The sequence below is a fragment of the Schistocerca serialis genome, chromosome 1, assembly GCF_023864345.2.
Source record: "Schistocerca serialis cubense isolate TAMUIC-IGC-003099 chromosome 1, iqSchSeri2.2, whole genome shotgun sequence".
NCBI classification, from domain to species: Eukaryota; Metazoa; Arthropoda; class Insecta; order Orthoptera; family Acrididae; genus Schistocerca; species Schistocerca serialis.
Genome location: NC_064638.1, coordinates 561,292,935 through 561,313,009, shown reverse-complemented (window position 1 = coordinate 561,313,009; position 20,075 = coordinate 561,292,935). Strand labels below are relative to the sequence as shown.

At 37.9% G+C, this 20,075-nt stretch overlaps 1 protein-coding gene across 4 annotated transcripts in view; it reads right to left on the bottom strand.

Annotated features, from left to right (window-relative positions):
- Positions 1-20,075, bottom strand: part of LOC126475570 (glutaminase kidney isoform, mitochondrial) — a 125,491-nt gene that overhangs the window by 93,332 nt on the left and 12,084 nt on the right. For 2 of the 4 annotated variants that reach the window (XM_050103476.1, XM_050103479.1), the window contains exons 2-3: positions 8,999-9,087; positions 1,683-1,721 (exon numbers count right to left, since the gene is read on the bottom strand). In XM_050103476.1, coding sequence (XP_049959433.1) covers positions 1,683-1,721; positions 8,999-9,087 — 128 coding nt within the window. The remainder of the gene's footprint in view (positions 1-1,682; positions 1,722-8,998; positions 9,088-20,075) is intronic. The other 2 variants (XM_050103478.1, XM_050103480.1) reach the window with 1 other exon arrangement.

The following is a 20,075-nucleotide window of genomic DNA, read 5'->3' as shown; positions in this document are numbered from 1 at the left end:
ACTCACAGTATAGCGGAGATGCTCAGTCGCAGGTAGGCACAACAAAAAGACTGCCACAAATAAATGAGGCTTTCGGCCATTAAGGTCTTCATCAACAATAGACGCGGTACGTGCACGTGTGTGTGAAAACGCTACTCCCACACAGGACTGCAGTCTCAGGCAACTGAAAGTGTGGTTTCAGTTGTCTGAGACTGCAGTCATGTGTGTGAGTTGCATGTGTGTGTGTTTTTTTTCTTTTTTTTATGTATCAACATCCACTGTTGACGAAGGTCTTAATGGCTGAGAACTTTATTTATTTGTCTTTTTGTTGTGCCTATCTGCGACTCAGCATCCCACTATATGGCCACCCTGGATTTTCCATTGTTTGAAAACCGGAAGTATCTTTGAGAAGTCACTATCAAGTTGTTTTAAAGTTTTGTAAATAAAAATTTTACTTTGTTTCCAAAATCATTGTATTTCTAAAATACGTCAACAGATTCCCAGTGAAAAATTAAGGATAAAGTACAGTTGTATCATAGATGTGGTTTTGTGGTTTGGGGTGAAATTAAGTTTTAGGTTCCCTATAACCAGTTGTGTCAGTCATTTCCAGTGTTGGAAAAAGGTAATAGCATACCATGTTCAGTGAGCTTTGCCCTGTAAAACCATGCAGTGTTTCAACTGACCTTTTAAGTTGAGGACAGCTGTACATTATATCATAATAAATCACAGAGTCATTAAAAAGATATAAATGTTCACTAAATAATATAGTTGACTGATTACACTTTACACAAGAAATTTTTAATTTTAAAATATTCATATTCTTTAGGCTAATATCATAAGAAATGATAACTGCATTACTGACCACTCCCTGTGAATAATTTTAGATATTGTTCTTGTCTTTTAAAAGGATAATTAAAATAGCAGTAACATGTGAGCAAGCATTACTTAGCTTGAAACGTCTAAGACATGCTGGCTACAAAAAAATTATCTGCTATAAAGAAACAGATAACAGCACAGGAAATAAATTGCCACTAACACTGTTTGAGTTTGTAATAAATTATTTCAAGGTGAAGAACCAAAAATATTAAACTTTTGAAATTAAAACACTGACATTAAATTGTTTTGGTTCTTTTATTCTGGTGCCAACAACTGAATTAGCAATAACTTTGTACAGTACACTCAGTTTCTCAAATGCTATGTCTACTGGAAATTAAAAGATCATCACACACAGCTGATTTTTTTACATAAGTAATATAACATGCATAAAGTTGTATGTCTAATGGCTGTTCTTATTCTTTACTTAGAGTTATCTCTTGCAACTAAAAATCTATGTATAACATTTAATATAGTGACTACGATCTAACATGCAGAGAACTGGCCAGAAAGCCATCGTCAAACATCTCAATACATTTTTAATAATTTACATGTCACTCAGAAGGTGACTGAAACTGAAAATCTATGTACAATTGCTAATGTTCTGTTACAACAGTCTAACATGCTGAAAAATGTCTAGAGACTCTAACACCAACACCTGTTTTTGTTTCTGCGCCATCAACTTTTACGTACACACAGACTTCTACTGCAACTGACACTATATGTGGAAGAGTTAATATTTTGAATGCTATTTAAAACATGCTGGAAGCTGTCTAGAAAGGCTCATTTTTATGCCAACACATTTCTTTTACAATTATTTTTTTACTTACATATAGATGTAACTGGTATCATGGATGAAAGACAATCCTCTAGAGAGTGTTAGATACATGGGAAACAAAATATTATTATTAATAGAAGCATAAAAAGATACAATTATGTTTTAACATTACTGTGTTATTAACTTTAAGGAAATTTTAACAGTGATAGAGAACCAGTAATCTGTTTAAAAGCTAGTATTTTTTGCAATGATGCATTCTAAGAATTGATCAGTGTTCTAAACAGGACAGAACAGAACACAGGGGTTGGCCTTGATATATAATTAGTTACTGCTGTCACTCAAGTGCTATGATTATTGTCTACTGAATAGGACTGTAAACCAAACCTGACAGCACACATCATATAAGGTCAAAAACATACTTCCATTCTCACCAAAATGCCTTTGTACTTACTTTGTTTGGTGGGAAATGCATGGTTAAAATGGTACATAGTGAAATACACCTTATTAACTACAAACCTGTTTCTTATAACTACCAAAAGTCTTTCATTACCTAAGAAACCGAGCAAGTAATTTCACAAAGCGGTCTGATCCATTAGTGTGTCCGCCCATGGTTTATTCAAATGCCCTCCACAAATATTCTATTTCAGATGATTATGCCCACACCAGATGGTTGTAACTTATGGAACTGGCAAGCTGTAGGTGCTAGCTGGAGTAAGGCTTTAAAGATACTGACTCGAGTATGTCTGGAAATATCTGTTTTGCTCCTGCTAAAATGCCAGTACACAAACATGTTTGTCCACGTTTTTAGAGCATCTGACTCCACACAGCTTGTGCCCCTTATATCTTATTTGAACTTATGGAATGTTCTCCAACTTGTATGTGGTACAGGAGATTCTATATTACAAAATATGATACATTAATTTATATTGTTCACATACTACTTATACAAAAAGTAATATACTCAAATATTTTCTATGACTGAAAGATTTACATATTTGTTTCAAGAGTTAAAGATAATAATTCAGTTAGTTATTCACACACATGTGTGTTACATGGTTTAATGACTGTTCATGACAGTCCTTATTTGTTTGACTGTGCACAAGAAAGCACTGTTAGGGTATCTGTTGACAAAATTTTAGTTCTATTTATTTTTTCAAATATTGTAGTTGTGATACAGGCCTACATCATTTCAGCTCTTGCTACCTCTTAAAATAATGATGGATTTCCTGTTAAGTATAATATGGATTACCTTCGGCCATGAACACTTAAGAACACATAGAATAAACATGTTTTTGTTGGTTCAGTGAGAGAGGTTCAGTACAGGATGGCACCACACGTCAGCTGAAGGACATTGTTGGCACAAGCTCATATAATGAGTCAAGCACACAAAAACATTTCTTTTGGTATCAGGCAGCTCCTAGCCTGCAGAATACTGTTCTGACTTGTAAAGAGAAACAGAAACTCACATATTGTCCAAGAAGGTGCAAGCATTATTGTGCTGTAGCTATAGTGGGAGAAAATAATGAAATGTATTTGTGAGGATAATGAAACACTGTGTCATCTCTTGGATGATGAAGTGCATATTTCTGTCATTTATTTCATAGCATTCTGTTTTGCTTGTGGCACAAAAGGAAAAATACAATGTTTTCACTATATAATGTCATATGGAATCTTTTCTGGGAAAACTGCTTACTCATTGTTCAAGAAAACCATAATAATAATCACATGTAGAGTAAGCAATGCTTTGCTACAGACTGTTGAGGCAGTTGAAATACTTACACTTGCTCCCCAATACGTATTCTCTCCCATGAATTTTATTAGTAAAAAATTGAATCTCTATGAAAACAAGTCAAAAAAGTTCAGTCATGATACCAGATATAACACTGAAACCCAGTATAATTTTAAAAATAAATCACTGTTGCAAAAATTTGCCAAGTAGTATTGGCATCATAATCTTCATTGCTTCTCTCAGAGCCCATTCCAGATACAAATTTCTTTTGGTACACCACATGATTGTACTTTTTTAAATAAGCAATGGTTTTTGGAAGTCAATAAATACTGCATCTACGTGACTGCCTTGATCCATGGATACAGTATGTGAGAAAAGTGTGAGTTGGGTTTCACACAAGCAATTTTTTTTGGAAGCCATGTTGGTTGGCATGGAGGAGGTTGCTCTGTTTTAGAAATCTCATTATGTTTCATCTCAGAATATCTTCTATGATTCCACAACAAATGGATGTCAAGGACATTGCGATGGTAATTTTGTAGATCACCTTTTGCTCCCCTGCTTGTAGACCACTGTGGCCTATATTTCTTCCAAACACAGAGAACAGTCTTTTGTTTTAGGAATCAGTACTGGCTAAGGGAGTGGCTAACTCAGTTGCAAATTCTGTACAGAATCTTATGTTACAGGTATTCCATCTTCATAGCTTCAAATCTATTTCTACAGCTTCAATTCCCCGAACATTCCTCCTTTCCTCCCCCTACTCTCTCTCTCTCTCTCTCTCTCTCTCTCTCTCTCTCTCTCTTTCTCCCCCACCTCCCACTTCCCTCCTACCCTTCTCCCCACAGAATGAAGCAGGGAGAAGGGCTGGCATTTCTTACTGAAAACTGAAATAATTCTGAAGTCTTCTAGAATCAGGCTACTTTCATTAGTAATACCATACATTTTTGAATCAAGAGTGTATAAAAGAAGAGTCACAAAAGTTAATTTGATTTGTCGCATTTTCTGTAATATAAATTTGCATGCTGATGTTACAGGTATCTCTGGCAGTTTCCCACTACAAATGTTCAAACATGCTGTCACATAAATGAATAGCCTAGTCTGCTAGTCATCAGGTACATGTTACATAGATCATCTGAATGATTCTTTTATCAAAATGATGTGGAATGAGTCAATTTGTAGGATATATATACATGATTAGTGTTAGCATTCTTTTTAGTCCTTCTTATGCAACTACACTTTGTTCTGGCTACCATTTTTAAGGAGAAATTCATCAATGGAATAGAAGCAGTTAACTGACTCCGCTATACAATGGTATAAGCCTGGCTCAAAGTTCCAGTCTGCTGGTAGTTTGCTCCTACATTCCACATCCTGCTGAATTAATCCTTGACACAAAAGGTATGGCAGAAGATGACTTAGTCACAGCCTAAGAGTTGTTCCTAGAATGAATTTTATGCTCTGAAGTGGAGTGTTTGACAAACTGAAATGTTTTGGGAAATTAAAAAAAACTGTTGCAGGACTCAAACCCAAATTCATGTATTTCCAGGCAATGCTCTTACTGCCCAGATACAATTAATGGCACAGCTACAAGTTTCAGTCTGCCAGTTCTGCATTCAGCATAACAGACAAAATACAGAAAATATCATGTCATATGACATGCTATGCCACAGTTCAGCATCAGTGTTTGAAAAATCATCATATGCTTTCTCCCACAAAATTGTCTTCTGATGCTCATTAAGGCTCATGTTTTTTCCTGGTCCCATTTATCAATTCTGTCTTCAGTATTTAACTCATAATTTTAAATATTCATATATCCTCCTTCTTTCACTGCCACTGAGCTCCGCCTTTTCTTATTTTCCATATCCATATACATTTATTTATGGCTGTGTATTCTTTCATTCATACATCTTTCTTTGTCCTTGTATGTATCTATCTATCTATCTTTTTTTAAATTTATCTTTGTCCTCAACTTCCTTCTTCCCCATTCTGTTTCCCATTTCCTTAACACATGTTTCTACTGGGTGGCTGTTTCTATTTCTCATTGTAGATTAAGATCACTTACACAATCTGCTGCACCTCATTTACCATCCTCACAGCAAATTAAAGCACTGAAGTGGACACTGCTTCGGTTCCATTTCAAATTTAAGTGGTGATATGAGCAAAAACTGTTGTGTATTCAATTCAGACATAAGCAATAATGACAACATATCTTATAATGTACCTCATATTATCAAATAAGCTCAAAGATGAAAGGTAGGATAATTACCTGAATTCATTAAAGATACTGGAAAAATAAAAATGAGGAACAATTACAATTCAATATAACTTTTCCTTTTATCACAGCAAAAATCACATCTAATTCAGTAAACATGTATAAAAAGGATGTGATCAAAGGCAAAAATTAAGAATATGATTGCAAACAAGAAAAGACATGCCAACTTGGACTGAAGTAGATTGAAATTAAAAATATGCCCACCCAGCTAGGAAGAGAATACTGTCAAAACAATAAAGAAATTAAAGTGATCTTGTGAACACTTTGCTGACTTGGGAGGATTACTGAATACATCTGAACAGAATGCAGGAAACAGGTGCAACAGTAATTAAAAAGTAGTGGTAAAGCAACATAAAAAAGTGTCAGTTGGAAACTCTGGAAGAGGAGATAAATGCTTGTATCTGTGAAACATTTACCAAAATACAAGGGCACTTTTAAAAGTATGCAGAATCACCATCAGCTATTAGCACTATTGAAATGAGGTTCCCATATAATAAAAGGTCATTCTTCTTGAGTAAGCATCTGATGTGTCAGTGCTCTGAGGAAAGACCTGTGGTGCAGACATCTCTCTGTTGTTCCTGTGTAGTGATTTGTGATGATGAAAGAAACTGAGATTTGAGCAGTGATTATGTACTTCATAAATAGTAGTATGAAAGCAAGGGACTCTGCTTTTCCTTCAAATTCAACTGTTGCAAAGTGAACAAATGAGTTTAAATTTACTCAGTACAAGTTAGATGGTGATCTGCATAGTGGTCGCCTAAGACGTGACACTACCCAGAAATTATTGCAAAAGTGGTTAAAATGGTCATGAAGAATTGCCAACTGAAATTACAAGAAATTCCTGAAGCTGATGGATGCCGTCTGAATGCCCATATCACATTTTAACAGTGGAGTCAGAGATTATAGAATGATCTCTGGATGGGTGCCACAATTCTTAACGCAGGATCAGAAATGCATCAAAATGGAAATGTCTGTCCAGTGTTCGACTCATTGTCAGAGCAACGAACAATGTTTTCTGTGCCAGTCAGTCATCTTGGATGGTGTCAGTTTTCTGGAATGGAAAATTGGTTCTGCTGATAAATTATCTTCTCACTAGTCAAACTGTTGTGGCACAATACTATTCTAGCCTCCTGAACCAACTACAGAAACAGACACATGAAAAAAGGGCAGATTTAGCAAGGAAGAAAGTCATGGCTACACAGAAGTGTAACTGCCATGAAAAAATACATGAACTAAGATACAAATTGTTGCCACAACTACTTAATTTGCCTGGATTGGCTGCATCAGACTTGCATCTCTTCCTCAAACTCAAAGTTCTTCTTCATGGATGAAGATTCATTTTAAATGAAGAATTGACAGCTGAAGTTGACAGGTATTTTGCAGGCCTGGGGAAATCTAATTTTGAAGATGCGATCAAGGCATTGGAATATCACTGGATGAAGTGCATTAGTGCACCAGGAGACTACACTGAAAAATAAAAAAGTTTCACTGAGGTAAGTCTTTTTTCCATTCCACCCTGAGAACTTTTCACACTAGCCTCGTAGTACAATCTGAGAAGGAAGTTGTGAATTTGACTGTAGTTGTGCACAGTCTGAAATGAGAAATTTCTTTGATGCAGAGTGCAGTGATCATGCTAGTACTGGATGTTATTTTCTGATTCTTTCTATTTCTTCATTCATTCAGCTGTATTTATTGTTCACCAATTCACAGCTATCAATTTTGAAGCCACAAGGCATTTTGGTTGGATCTGGCAACTAAGGTGTATTCACAGTTGTTGACACACAGATGTATGTACAGTTTCCTCTAGCTCTCCCTCAGATGTACACTGCCCTACATAAAAAAGTGAAGCACCAGAAGGGAAGGAGGAAACAAAATGAAACTTTATGGGTTGAGAGGGTATGTGATATTATGTCACTTATTACAAAATTACGTCAAATTTTCAGAGAACTTGACAGAGTGAGCCCTCTTTTCAGTATGATGTTTCATTGTATCTGGCCAGGATGCATGGACTGATTTGGTTACAGTGGGTGTCATAAAGCTGTTACAGAATCCCTGAGAATTCCAGGTGTGAGGAGGAAGATGATGTCAAGAAGCTCCTGATAAATTAATGGTGAGCTGGGGGGCAGGAAGGGATACAAAAACAATAATGATGTTTCTTTCCTCTCAGATGAGATATACTACCCATAAAAGGTTGTTTAACCACAGTTTTTAAACATCGATAATTGTGTGGTAATATTATCATACAATTAACACACTTTGAAATATTAAGTCTTATAAAATTTGTGATTTATAAAACTCAATAAAATTAAATTTCAGTGCCAGGTTAAATATACAGTATTCCCTGAGATTTTATGAAAATCCAGAAATTAGCTGAAATTTCCTGTTTTTTCCAGGTAAAATGTAATTCCCTAAAAATTTCAGGCTTTCCAGCAGAATTGTCACCCTGTGTTGTATCCTCTCCTGAGGTAAGTTGGTGCACAACTACTGTAACTGGTCCTTCATATCCTGGATACTGGTACTGTGATAGAGTTGACATCGGAGCTGGTCCAACTCAGGTTCTATCAGGGACAGATCTGTGGATCTTTCTGGGCATGGACATTGCTCAAAATCACACAGGCAGTTCACAGAGACATGTGTCACATGTGGATGAGCATCATCCTCTTGCAATCTGCACCACAATACTGTCAGCTGAGAGGAAACACACAAGGATGCAGGAGGTCTGTGTCCTACTGTTGTGTTGTCACAGTTCCCTCAATCACTACCAGCTGCCACTAGAAGTCATACCTCTCCACACCATAAAGCCATGCCAGGAGTAACACTACTGTGCTTCTCCAGAATAATGGAAGAATGGGGCCTCTCTCCACATCACCACCATACTCGCTGATATGTGATTAATCTATAACTTTATCTGTGAATTGTTTTCATTAGAGCAGGTAGATTGCAAACTCTTCAGTCTTGAAGATGCTTTCTTCAATTAGATTTGCTAATCTCTGTAATGATGTGGTGAGGTCACTCTAGCAAAATACTAAAATGCAAAAAACTTTTACACATCATTCTCAGTAATGGTTTCCACACACTTTCTTAATTTTTTAGTATCACAGGCACCTTCAATTTTCAGTAGAAGGCTCTTCCCTGAGGAATTTTAGTTGATTGTTACGCAGTCAATCATGTATACAGAATCAGAACAGCTGTAATTTGTCAGTTGCTATGGATGAGACATTTCTCTCTCATCATTTGAAATGTTATCAATACCAATACTAGCTCTTTCTCATGCAGCATAAAACTAAATATAAAGGAATACTTCTACAACACTGCTACACAATAATAATTTCCTCAAAAACTTCAAAGGTGTTGAGCTATATACAATAGTTACCTGGATTGAAGTTGCCCTGTCTCTGGGTTATACTTTTGGAATTCTTCAACTGGGGTAAAAACTTTTGCGATGTGATGTCTTTGTAATTTCTGAAACAATTTACACAGACAATAAAATAGAAGATTTCTGTGTATAATTTGGAAACAAGATTTAAAAACAAGACAGCAAATTAAATTATAGAAAAGCTGGATGCATTTACAAAATCATGTTAAAATTTCAGATGATCTAATAATAAACTATGTATATCGATAACAAACAGCACCTATGCCTCAAATGCTTCTCTCAGTATGTGCCTCACAAATAAAGTGCAATGACTGTTACAGCAAAGACAAAAGAGAATCATAAAAACCCAAACTAACATTCTGGAACAGAAAACAGGCCAACAAGTCAAGAACAGTCGAAGACTGACTGAGTAATAAATAAACAAAACGGAAATAAATACTGTATATTTCCCATTTAATGTCTTATAATGAGCAACTTGAAATTTTTACCTCTTTCCATACTATTTTCCACTCTTTTCCTATTTAGTTGTAGAAGAAGATGTTCCTAATAGCCAGGACTTCAGGTACAGTATCTTGTGTAATACTTTTTCACTTACTATTTTATTTTTTGCACTTCTTTATCATTAGTCCCACTAAATTTATGCTATATATGGACATCTCATGCAATTATGTTTCCTCAGGAATTTTTTGTTAACAGTGAAGAAAACAGGCAAAATAGAGATATTTATAAAATTAATTAAAACAATTATGTTCTGGAACATTGCTTCTTTGTGACAAAATAACACTGATCATGTTAACACTGCCACTGTCATTCATTGCAGCAGTGGAGAAGTTGCTTTGGTAGCTGATACATTGCACACTGAGTCATGCAATTTCACTGATGCAACTACAGAAAACAGGTAGACTTTCAACTAGTTCTAAGTGGTGTTGGGGGGGGGGGGGGGGGGGTGGAGGGATTAAAATTGATTGAAAAAGTATGTCAAAGGATCCCAGGGTGTTAGAAGTATCAATATAGTGTCCACAGATATAATAGCTCTCCCCTCCTCCCTTATCAGTTCTCTGAATGTTTTGATGATGCTTGCCATGATTCCCTCTCCTGAGCCAGTCTCTTCAGGTCACACCTAATGTCCTCAATTACCTATTCCAATCTCACCCTTCCACTATAATTTTTGCCCTCTATAGCTTCCTCTAAAATCATTGGAGTTATTTCCTGATATCTTCATACATAACCTGTCACACTGTCCCTTCTTTTAGTTAGTGTTTTCCACATAGCCTGTTCTTCACCAGTTCTGCAGATAACCTCCTCATTTCATCTCTTATGAAACCACGTGGCATACACAATATAACTGCATCCATATCAGCACTTATACACACTAAGCCATTGAGCCCAGAGAGAGGCCACAACAATGTGCAGTTGCCACACAGATGGGATAGTAGCATTACTCATTATATGAGCATATTATGCAGTACCAAGGCAACAGTTCATCCTGTGAAGCATTACAACTTCAAGGAATTACAATCAGCCCCACACTGTCATTGCACAACTATTCTTCATTATATTTCAGGCCAAAACAGACTCCTTATGACCAGTATTCTCATACTGAATCTTTATTTACTGGAGAAAGCACTGAATCATCAGAACGTTTTACATTTTTCAGTTATGATTGATACTGTCCTTAGTAAACATAATCAGTAGTCTCAATGTTCATCAAGGAACCTCTTCTTAACTGTTGCATGTCAGCTTTTCTCTTCAGCCTCCTGTAGCCAGCATAAAGCTGTATATGCAGTTCTGGCATATGTTATATAGTGTTTCATTGCAATGCACCTAAACTAATATTTTGTTACAATGTGTTCATTAATTCATTATCCTGGACTGTTGTTAGAACATACCAAATTTCAGTTCCTGTTCATCTGCTGAGACGTGTCCTTGGAGGATTTTATTACAACAAAAATATGGGCCAAATGAGCAAAACCAAACAGCAAATTATATATTAAACTGCATATATTAATTCTTAATGACTGCACCTTTAAACTACAGTATTCAATTACCATCCAGTTATCCAAAGTGGGCACGTCTTCCCAGCCACAATAGCTATTAGTAACTGTGGCTTCTACTGTATCAGCAGTTGTCTCATGTCACCTTAGCAAGTGATAGACACCTCTAGAATTATCTTTAGATGCAGGTGCAACTTTGCTGGACCACAGTCTAAAACTAATTCATTGATTACATGCAGAGGAGATTGAGTGCACCCTATTCTAAGCCCTCAACCAAGAAAAAATTGCTGGCAGTAAAGGGAATTGAAACCAGGTCCTCCAATTGGCAATCAGACAAACTGATCACTCAGCAATGGTGGCAGACAGTTAACAATGTAATGCTCTTTTATACATCATGCATTTTCATATTTCTTTTAAAGTCAATGTTTTGAAAAAGTAATTTTAAATTTGGTTTTGTTCATCTGCCAACACTTTCCTTTTTTCAGTGCAAAGCAATCTCATGATGGTTTTAATGAAGCCAATAGGTGATTACAAGCAATTATTGTTTGAGCTGTTTTTTTAACAAAATAGTTTACTTAAAACAGCCATCACTGTTTTAGTTCCTAAAATCATCATGTTTAAAACTGTATTTTATCCATCTACTGGATTCTTCAGTTTCTCTATATCATTTTATTCACCAACACATGTCATCCATGAATATTACAGTGTGCCAATCTTCAGTACTTAAAATTTTCTTCCTCCATAAAAGCAATGGTGTTTGCCACAGTTGATCTATTGACGGTGAGACACAGATGTGAAAAAAAGAGGCTGGGCTCAGAGTAAGGTGGTACATGTACATTATCTTGAACTGTAGAGTCATTGGCAACCTCATAACTAATTATGTGTTTACAGATACAATTAACCACTCTGGCTGCCAGTTTACCCCGTGGAATACTGCCACCATCTTTAGCGTAATGTCTGCTTCTACAAGGAACCTACCACAAAATGGAAATTCCAGTTTGTCTGAGGTGACCCTATTCACTTTTGTAACCTTTCTGTGCAAGAAAGAAAATGCCGAAGATGGTTTGCTGACTTCCTCAGTATCTCATTCAACATAACACACCACATTGAGCTAAATATGTGCCAGTGTATGAAAGGCAGCACGTAATTTTGATATGCTCAATTGTTCAAACCCCTTATTGTACCCTATTTTTACATTACTCATTAAATTCTCTTTCCGAGGTATTGTTTAAAAGCATTTTTTCAAAAGATTATATCAAACACTGCGGTGACAAATGTCATGCGATAGCAACATACACTTCTATAAATGGTAGTGGTATCACGCAAACAAGGTAAAAAAGGGAATTGCACTGGCAAGCTCTCACTTGTATTTAGATGATTCATGTGAAAAGGTTTCTGACATGATCATGGTTGCAAAATGTACAGTAAGAGACTCTGAACACAGGATGGTAATTGACACTAGATGTATGGGACATTCCATTTCAGAAATTGTCAGTAAATTCAATATTCTGAGATCCACAGTGTCAAGAGTGTGCCAAGAATACCAAATTTCTGGCCTTACCTCTCACCACAGACAACACAGTGACCAACGGCCTTTACTTAATGACTGAAAGCTGCGGCATTTGTATAGAGTTGTCAGTGCTGAAAGACTAGCAAGACTGCATGAAATAATTGCCGAAATCATTGTGGGACATACAATGAACATATCTGTTAGGTCAGTGTGGCAAAATTTGGGGTAAATGGGCAATGGCAGCAGACAACCAACCCAAGTGCTTTTGCTAACAGTACAACATTGCCTGCAGTGCCTCTTCTGAGCTCATGATCATATCGGATGAACCACAGATGATTGTAAAACCATGGTCTGGTCAGATGAGTCCCTATTTCAGTTGTTAAGAGCTGATGGTAGAGTTTGAGTGTGGTCCAGACCCCACAAAGCCATGGACCCAGGTTTTCAACAAGGCACTGTGCAAGCTGATGGTGGTTCCATAATGGCGTGGCCAGTTTTACATGGAATGGACAGAATCCTCTGGTCTAACTGAATTGATTATTGACTGGTAATGATTATGTTCAGCTACTTGTAGACCATTTGCAGCCATTCATGGACTACATGTTCCCAAAGAACAATGGAATTTTTATAGATGACAATGTGCCATGTCACTGGGGCACAATTGTTTGCGACTGGTTTGAAGAATGTTCCGTACAATTTGGCCACCCAAACCACTCAACATGAATCCCATTGAACATTTATGGGACATAATTGAGAGGTCTGTTCATACACACAATCCTGCACCAACAACAATTTCACAATTATGGATGGCTATAAGAGCAGCTTGGGCCAGTATTTCTGCTGAGGACTTCCAACAACTTGTAGAGTCCATGTCACATCGAGTTGCTGCATTATGTTGGGCAAAATGATGTCCAACATGATATTAGGAGGTATCCCATGACTTTTGTCACCTCGGTGTACTGTGCAGTTAATTCTTCACCAGCATAGATTTTTTTTTTTTTTTTTTTTTTTTTCCAACTGAAAACAGCATGTAACAATGCAATCAGTAATTTTCTCGTACTGGCAGTGGAATGTATTCCTTTCATATTTCATGCTCAATGCATAATTATTTCATTATATTGATAGTAGCATCACCTGTTGTACGGAACTTTCACAGCTGAGCATGCCTTTTTTCCAGCAGGGGCATTGTTTTGCTATTACATACAACCAATGACCATGTGCAGTTTAGTTGCACCAAAAAATGTTTGAACAGTTTGCTGATGTGATAAAATATGAGCTTGGAAGTTGTGCATCAAATGGTAGAGCAACAGTGAGGGATTATTCATTTTATTCACAGAGAATGCATGTCATTACCAATGAAATCAGTGGATAAATCAGTATCATTATTCTTAGTTATTAGAATCTGTTGGCAAAACATGTTTTTTTTTTAAATTATTTTTTTAAATTATTTTTTTAACAGTTATAAAGTCTATGGTTGGCTGTCATAGCATGAAGGATTAATTTGGAAAAGCAGTACTGTAATGGAAAACTTATGAATATGGAATAAATATAACAGTTAATATGAGGATGGTTGGGCTTAGGCATTGTTAGGAAGTGTGTTACTTGCCAACAATAAAAGAAGTGAAATGTTATGTACTGTTACCCTTTTAAAGTAACATTTTTGCACCTAAATTTTAGGAACTTTAATATTCATAAATGAAAAAGATATGTTTCTGTTTAGGGAATACAGTCAGACTCTGTGTGAAATGTGTTCCTGTTAACCATCCCTTACCCATGTCCAATCATCATAAACTAAACAGTTGAAATGAATGATGAGCAAAAAATATTGGGGAAGGGAGATTACAGGCAGCAAGTGAACACAATAGTTTCTAATGTTTCTAACTCAGAGACTGCTGCCACTCAGTTTCAAGATTCTCATCAGTATCATCATACCTATTGCCATTTGTTCTGTTAATTTTTCAGCTATTTGAAATTGTTGTAATTGAAGAATTTGTTTTATGTTGTTCACTGCAAACATCTGTTAACATGGTCATAACACACCCAAATCTCAAACTAAGGAAATGTGTGTTGAATGCTTATGGAGTATATAGAGTGAGCCAGCTAAGACAGGCCACCCCAAATATACTTTAAATGATTAATTTCTTCAATCTGCTGTTTTTGCTAAGTGATAACAGACAATGCATCCAATTTTCTAGTACACATGTGTAATTTTTAACGTTTATAGATAGCAAGTTATGACACCAATCTTTACTTTCTTAACTATATACTCTTTCACATGACTGGAAAATGCCTTGAACGAGAACTTCAGTGAAACAACACGTGTGGAACTTGATCAGACAGTAACAAGGCAACAATATCACTGTCCCACTATAATGAGAAGAGGTCGTAAAAAAACCACAAGCAAGCATGTGACTTAGGTAAAGTTCATATATTTATTAATGTCATTGATGTATCAAGTAATGAAAATGGTGGCTTCGAGCTTTGGTACATATTGTTGCACCATATCCTAGTCAGACGCATTGAACTGTCTAGTGCCAATGCAGCAAAATGACATAGGCAGACAGTTTCTGTCGTTGTGGTGAGCACACACCATGAAGTAAGATGATGTATTCAGAGCGCAAGAGCACTGCTTCAGGAAGCTGATGAAGTGGAAGAAGCTAGCCTGTGCCTCTGACGGGTGAAGCTGGACAACACTGCAGCTTTAGCTAGGCTAATTCAGGAGCTGATTAAACAACAATAGTCATCACCACTCAGGGGCAGTACCCGGCTGCTATGACCTGTTATCTCTTCCAAAGTGGGATGCTGCTACCAGAGAAGTACTGGCCAGCAGACTTCGACAAATAGTCCCACAAATCAGACCTTCATTCTCAGATGTACTCAGTTGTTCTCAGGTGCTTGCTGATGTACTGTGTACATGACCATATCGAGGTGTACATGATACCAACCACTGCTGTCTCCATCTGCTGAGTTCAAGATAGAGACTACTGCAGTGCTTGATGAGGTATCTAGTCAACCATGGAATTCATCTTCAGTAGCAGCAGGCCTGTCTGGGGATCACATGCGAACAACTTAATACCTTTGAACTGCTGGGTCTCCTTCAGGGTGACTACCTCCTACTGGCGGCCACCTCTCTAGTGGGACACATGTTCAAGGCCAGGCTTGAGGCATCCCGGTCTCTCAGTTGCTGTGCACCAGTTCCTGGAAGCTTCCATGAATGCTGATCATCACCCAGAATGGGCAAAAGCCTACAACATCGATCATGCTGGAGGATACAGTTAGAGTACTGCCCTTCCCTGTGCTGTATTCCATGGCCTGAGTTGTGCCAACAGCCTCGAAGGGGCAGTCATACATCGACTACAGTGTGCAGTCCCTGCCAGCTACAGTCATCCTGCTGACTGCAGCAGGTGATGCTGATTATGCAAGCCACTGCCCCTGTGTATCTGATGAACATGGCTCGCAGAGCTCTGCAGCTCACTGTTTCATCTCGGAGTGGATGGTTTCTCCTTCAGCTGGGACCACACCTCTTGAACTGAAGACATGTATGCCTATTTTGAGCTCCATCAACAACATGGGGGCCAATGAAATGATTCTAAAAAGCCCAAACCATGTGGTAAGAGACCAAGATTGTTGTTTATCCATTTCTTTCAACCAGCAGTAGTGTATGTTGTCATGAATGACTAGCCCGTAATTTGTACACTACACACATCAAAAAAAGTTTTGCATTAGCCCGGTTCCTAGAAATCCTGAAGATAGACATTAACTGTGGATATTGTATCACAGACACAGTCCCTTTGACTTTTCAGAGATATCACTAAACTCACCCAAAGATGTAAACAACCATGCATGAGCAGCTCCTATTAGACGGAGGGGGTCCAACAGCCAATCAGTTTCAGTCACTCCACCAGCAAAGGGGAACACGGCTCATGTCTGTAGTTCAACCATGTCTAGATGGTCAATTCTGTGGTTCTATCATGTCTGCATTGTTACTATGTGCCAGGAAGGGCTCTCAACAAGTGAAGTGTCCAGGCGTCTCATAGTGAACCAAAATGATGCTGTTCGGACATGGAGGAGATACAGAGAGGCAGGAACTGTTGATGACATGCCTTGCTCAGGCCCCCCCAAGGGCTACTACTGCAGTGGATGACTGCTACTTACAGATTATGGCTCAGAGGAACCCTGACAGCAACGCCACCATGTTGCATCATGCTTTTTGTGCAGCCACAGGATGTCGTGTTATGACTCAAACTATGTGCAATAGGCTTCATGATGCACAAATTCACTTCCAATGTCCATGCCGAGGTCCATCTTTGCAACCACAACACTATGCAGCCCATACAGATGGGCCCATCACATGCCAAATGGACCGCTTAAGATTGGCATCATGTTCTCTTCACCGATGAGGTTGCATATGCCATCAACCAGACAATCATCGAAGACATGTTTGGAGGCAACCTGGTCAGGCTGAATGCCTTAGATACACTGTCCACCGAATACAGCAATGTGGAGATTCCCTGCTGTTTTGGGGTGGAATTAGGTGAGGCCAACGTACACTACTGGTGGTCAATGAAGGCAATGTAATGGCTGTATGATACATGAATGCCATCCTACGACCGATAGTGCAACCATATTGGCAGCATATTGGTGAGGCATTTGTCTTGATGGAGACAATTTGCATCCCCATCATGCATCTTGTGAATGACTTCCTTCAGGATAACAACACTGCTCAACTAGAGTGGCCAGCAATTTCTCCAGATATGAACACTGTTGAACATGCCTGGGATAGATTGAAAAGGGCTGTTTATGGACGACATGATCCACCAACCACTCTGAGGGATCTACTCTGAATCACCATTGAGGAGTGAGACAATCTGGACCAGTAGTGCCTTGATGAACTTGTGGATAGCATGTCAAGACAAATACAGGCATGCATCAATGCGAGAGGATGTGCCACTGGATATTAGGGGTACTGGTGTGTACAGCAGTCTGAACCACCACCTCTGAAGGTCTCACTGTATGGTGGTACAACATGCAATGTGTGGTTTTCATGAGCAGTAAAAGGGGTGGAAATGACATTTACGTTGATCTCCACTACTCCAATTTTCTGTACAGGTTCCAGAACTCTCGGAACTGAGGTGATGCAAAACTTTTTTTGATGTGTGTACTTTTCATCCATAAACAGAACCTTGTGTAGAAACATCGCATCTCTTTTTAGTTTCCATAGCACTACATAGAGAACTAGAACCGATTTTGAAAATCACTGACAAGGAACCAAATGTGGAAAGGATGAAATATGTTATATTGTAGTATTAACAGAACAGTCCTTTTTGCTGACTCCACTCACACATTCAAGATGCTTTGTAATTACAAGTGGATTGTTTGTTTCTGCTTCTAAAATGACATCTTTGATTACTGTTCTTTATATTTGGCATATTTTATTCTTCACACTTCCATTATCTGAATTTTTTAAAATGATGTTTGCAAAGACCAGTTGGGCAGGCTGGGCATGATGAGGATATCTTTCAGTACACAACTGCACTGCCATTGTAACAGTTTGGTGTCATCTACTGGACTATACATTATGAAAGTTGGAATAGTTTCACAAGCAAGTTGTCTGATCACTGTCACACCAGAGCACAGTCTGACAGTCTTCAAGTGCACAGGTAAACACATAAACTACATATGAGCTATGGGGTTTGCTTGAATTTGGTACAGAAGGCTTCTTCTCTTGCTGGTGGCACAATGATTTCTGGCACTGTTATGTTATTATTATTTGATGAAGCTCTCCACATATTACCTCCCTGTAGTCCTCTTTGCAGGTTAATTCCAATGACATAGAAAAACATACATATAGTTTATAGAAATAAAAATCAGTGTGAACAATACTCCACAAGCTACCTGAAGGTGTGTGGTGGAGGGTAGTTCTGATACTACTAATGGATGACCCTGTGCTCTTCCATTTGCGAATGGCATATGAGAGGAATGATTGTCAATAAACCTCTGTATCAGCTCTAATTTTTCAAATTTTATCATTGTGGTCATATGGTATCTACAAAAGTTAAAAATTACTAGTGTCAATGACAAAGTTCAAAACATTGTCAGCTCTATACCATAGTGAAAACTGCACATTAATACATTTTATCATTCTGGATATATTTCGGGTGACCTGTCTTAGTTACATTACACTGAACTTGGAAAACATTTTATTTTTATGTAATATAGGCTACAACTGAAAAATAAATTGAGAATGAACAATGTAGGAAAGACAGATTGCTACTTACCATAAAGGAGACAAGTCAAGTTGCAGACAGGCACAATTAAAATGGTGTCTTTCAATTGTACCTGTCTGCAACTTTACATACCTTCTTTACGGTAAGTAGCAATCTGTATTTTTCTACATTGCTGATATTCCTACTGGAATTACCATTGTTTGATTAAATTTAGAATGAATGTAGTTTCTGTTCATTACAAACATCTTGACATAGCAGCAAATCCTAACAGGAAACGGTGGAGCCCGTGCAATAGTTTTTAATTTATATGTCACATATTTGTTTTATTTTGGGAGAGTTAAAATTCCAAGCCTGCTTGCAAACAGTTAATTGAAATAGTTAACATTTGTACAGTTCCAGAAAAAAAATGGCTCTGAGCACTATGGGACATAACATCTATGGTCATCGGTCCCCTAGAACCTAGAACTACTTAAACCTAACTAACCTAAGGACATCACACAACACCCAGTCATCACGAGGCAGAGAAAATCCCTGACCCCGCCGGGAATCGAACCCGGGAACCCAGGCGTGGGAAGCGAGAACGCTACCACACGACCACGAGATGCGGGCGTACAGTTCCAGAAATCTGAACAAATAAACACCAGCTTAACTTTCAGATTTTAATGCATATATTCCTATTTTCAAACTAGAGGGCAAGAAAGGAAATATTTGTTGACCTAAATCTTTGTTACAATTTACATAGATGAAATTGGTGATGAATGTTAGTGTTGTTGGATATGACTCAGAGGTAGCCTGTTCAAATTGTGGTGATGGATATAAACTTAGACACAAAGGAATTAAAGATATTAGCTGCCAGTGGGCATTGATTTAAATCAATGGAGAAAGCTGAAAATTTTTAGCAGACTGGTGTTTGAACTCAGATCTTCTGCTTATTAGGCAGATGTGCCATCCTCACCTTCTGTTCTTTTGGACTGTTCGAAAGGACAGACACCATATATATAATTAAGGTGAGGACAATCAATGATCCCTTCAGTGCAGATGCACACCAAGCTTCGAACTGACGTAATGCCATGAGTAATGAGGATAATGTGCAAGGGGCGCTACATCAGAAGTGTGTGGATAAATGGAGAATTTGGGTCTGATGGGAGGTGTGCTGGGGTAGTCTGTGCAGTTGCAATGACTGCTATGTCCGGGTGGCATGGTGGTCTTTGCATCTGTATAGTAAGCAGGAGACCCGGCTTCGAATCCAATCTGGCACAAATTTTCAATTGATCAGTGCCCACTGGCAGCTAAGTCTTTAATTCCTTTGTGTCTTCATTCACAGTAGTTTCAGACTCACAAAACGT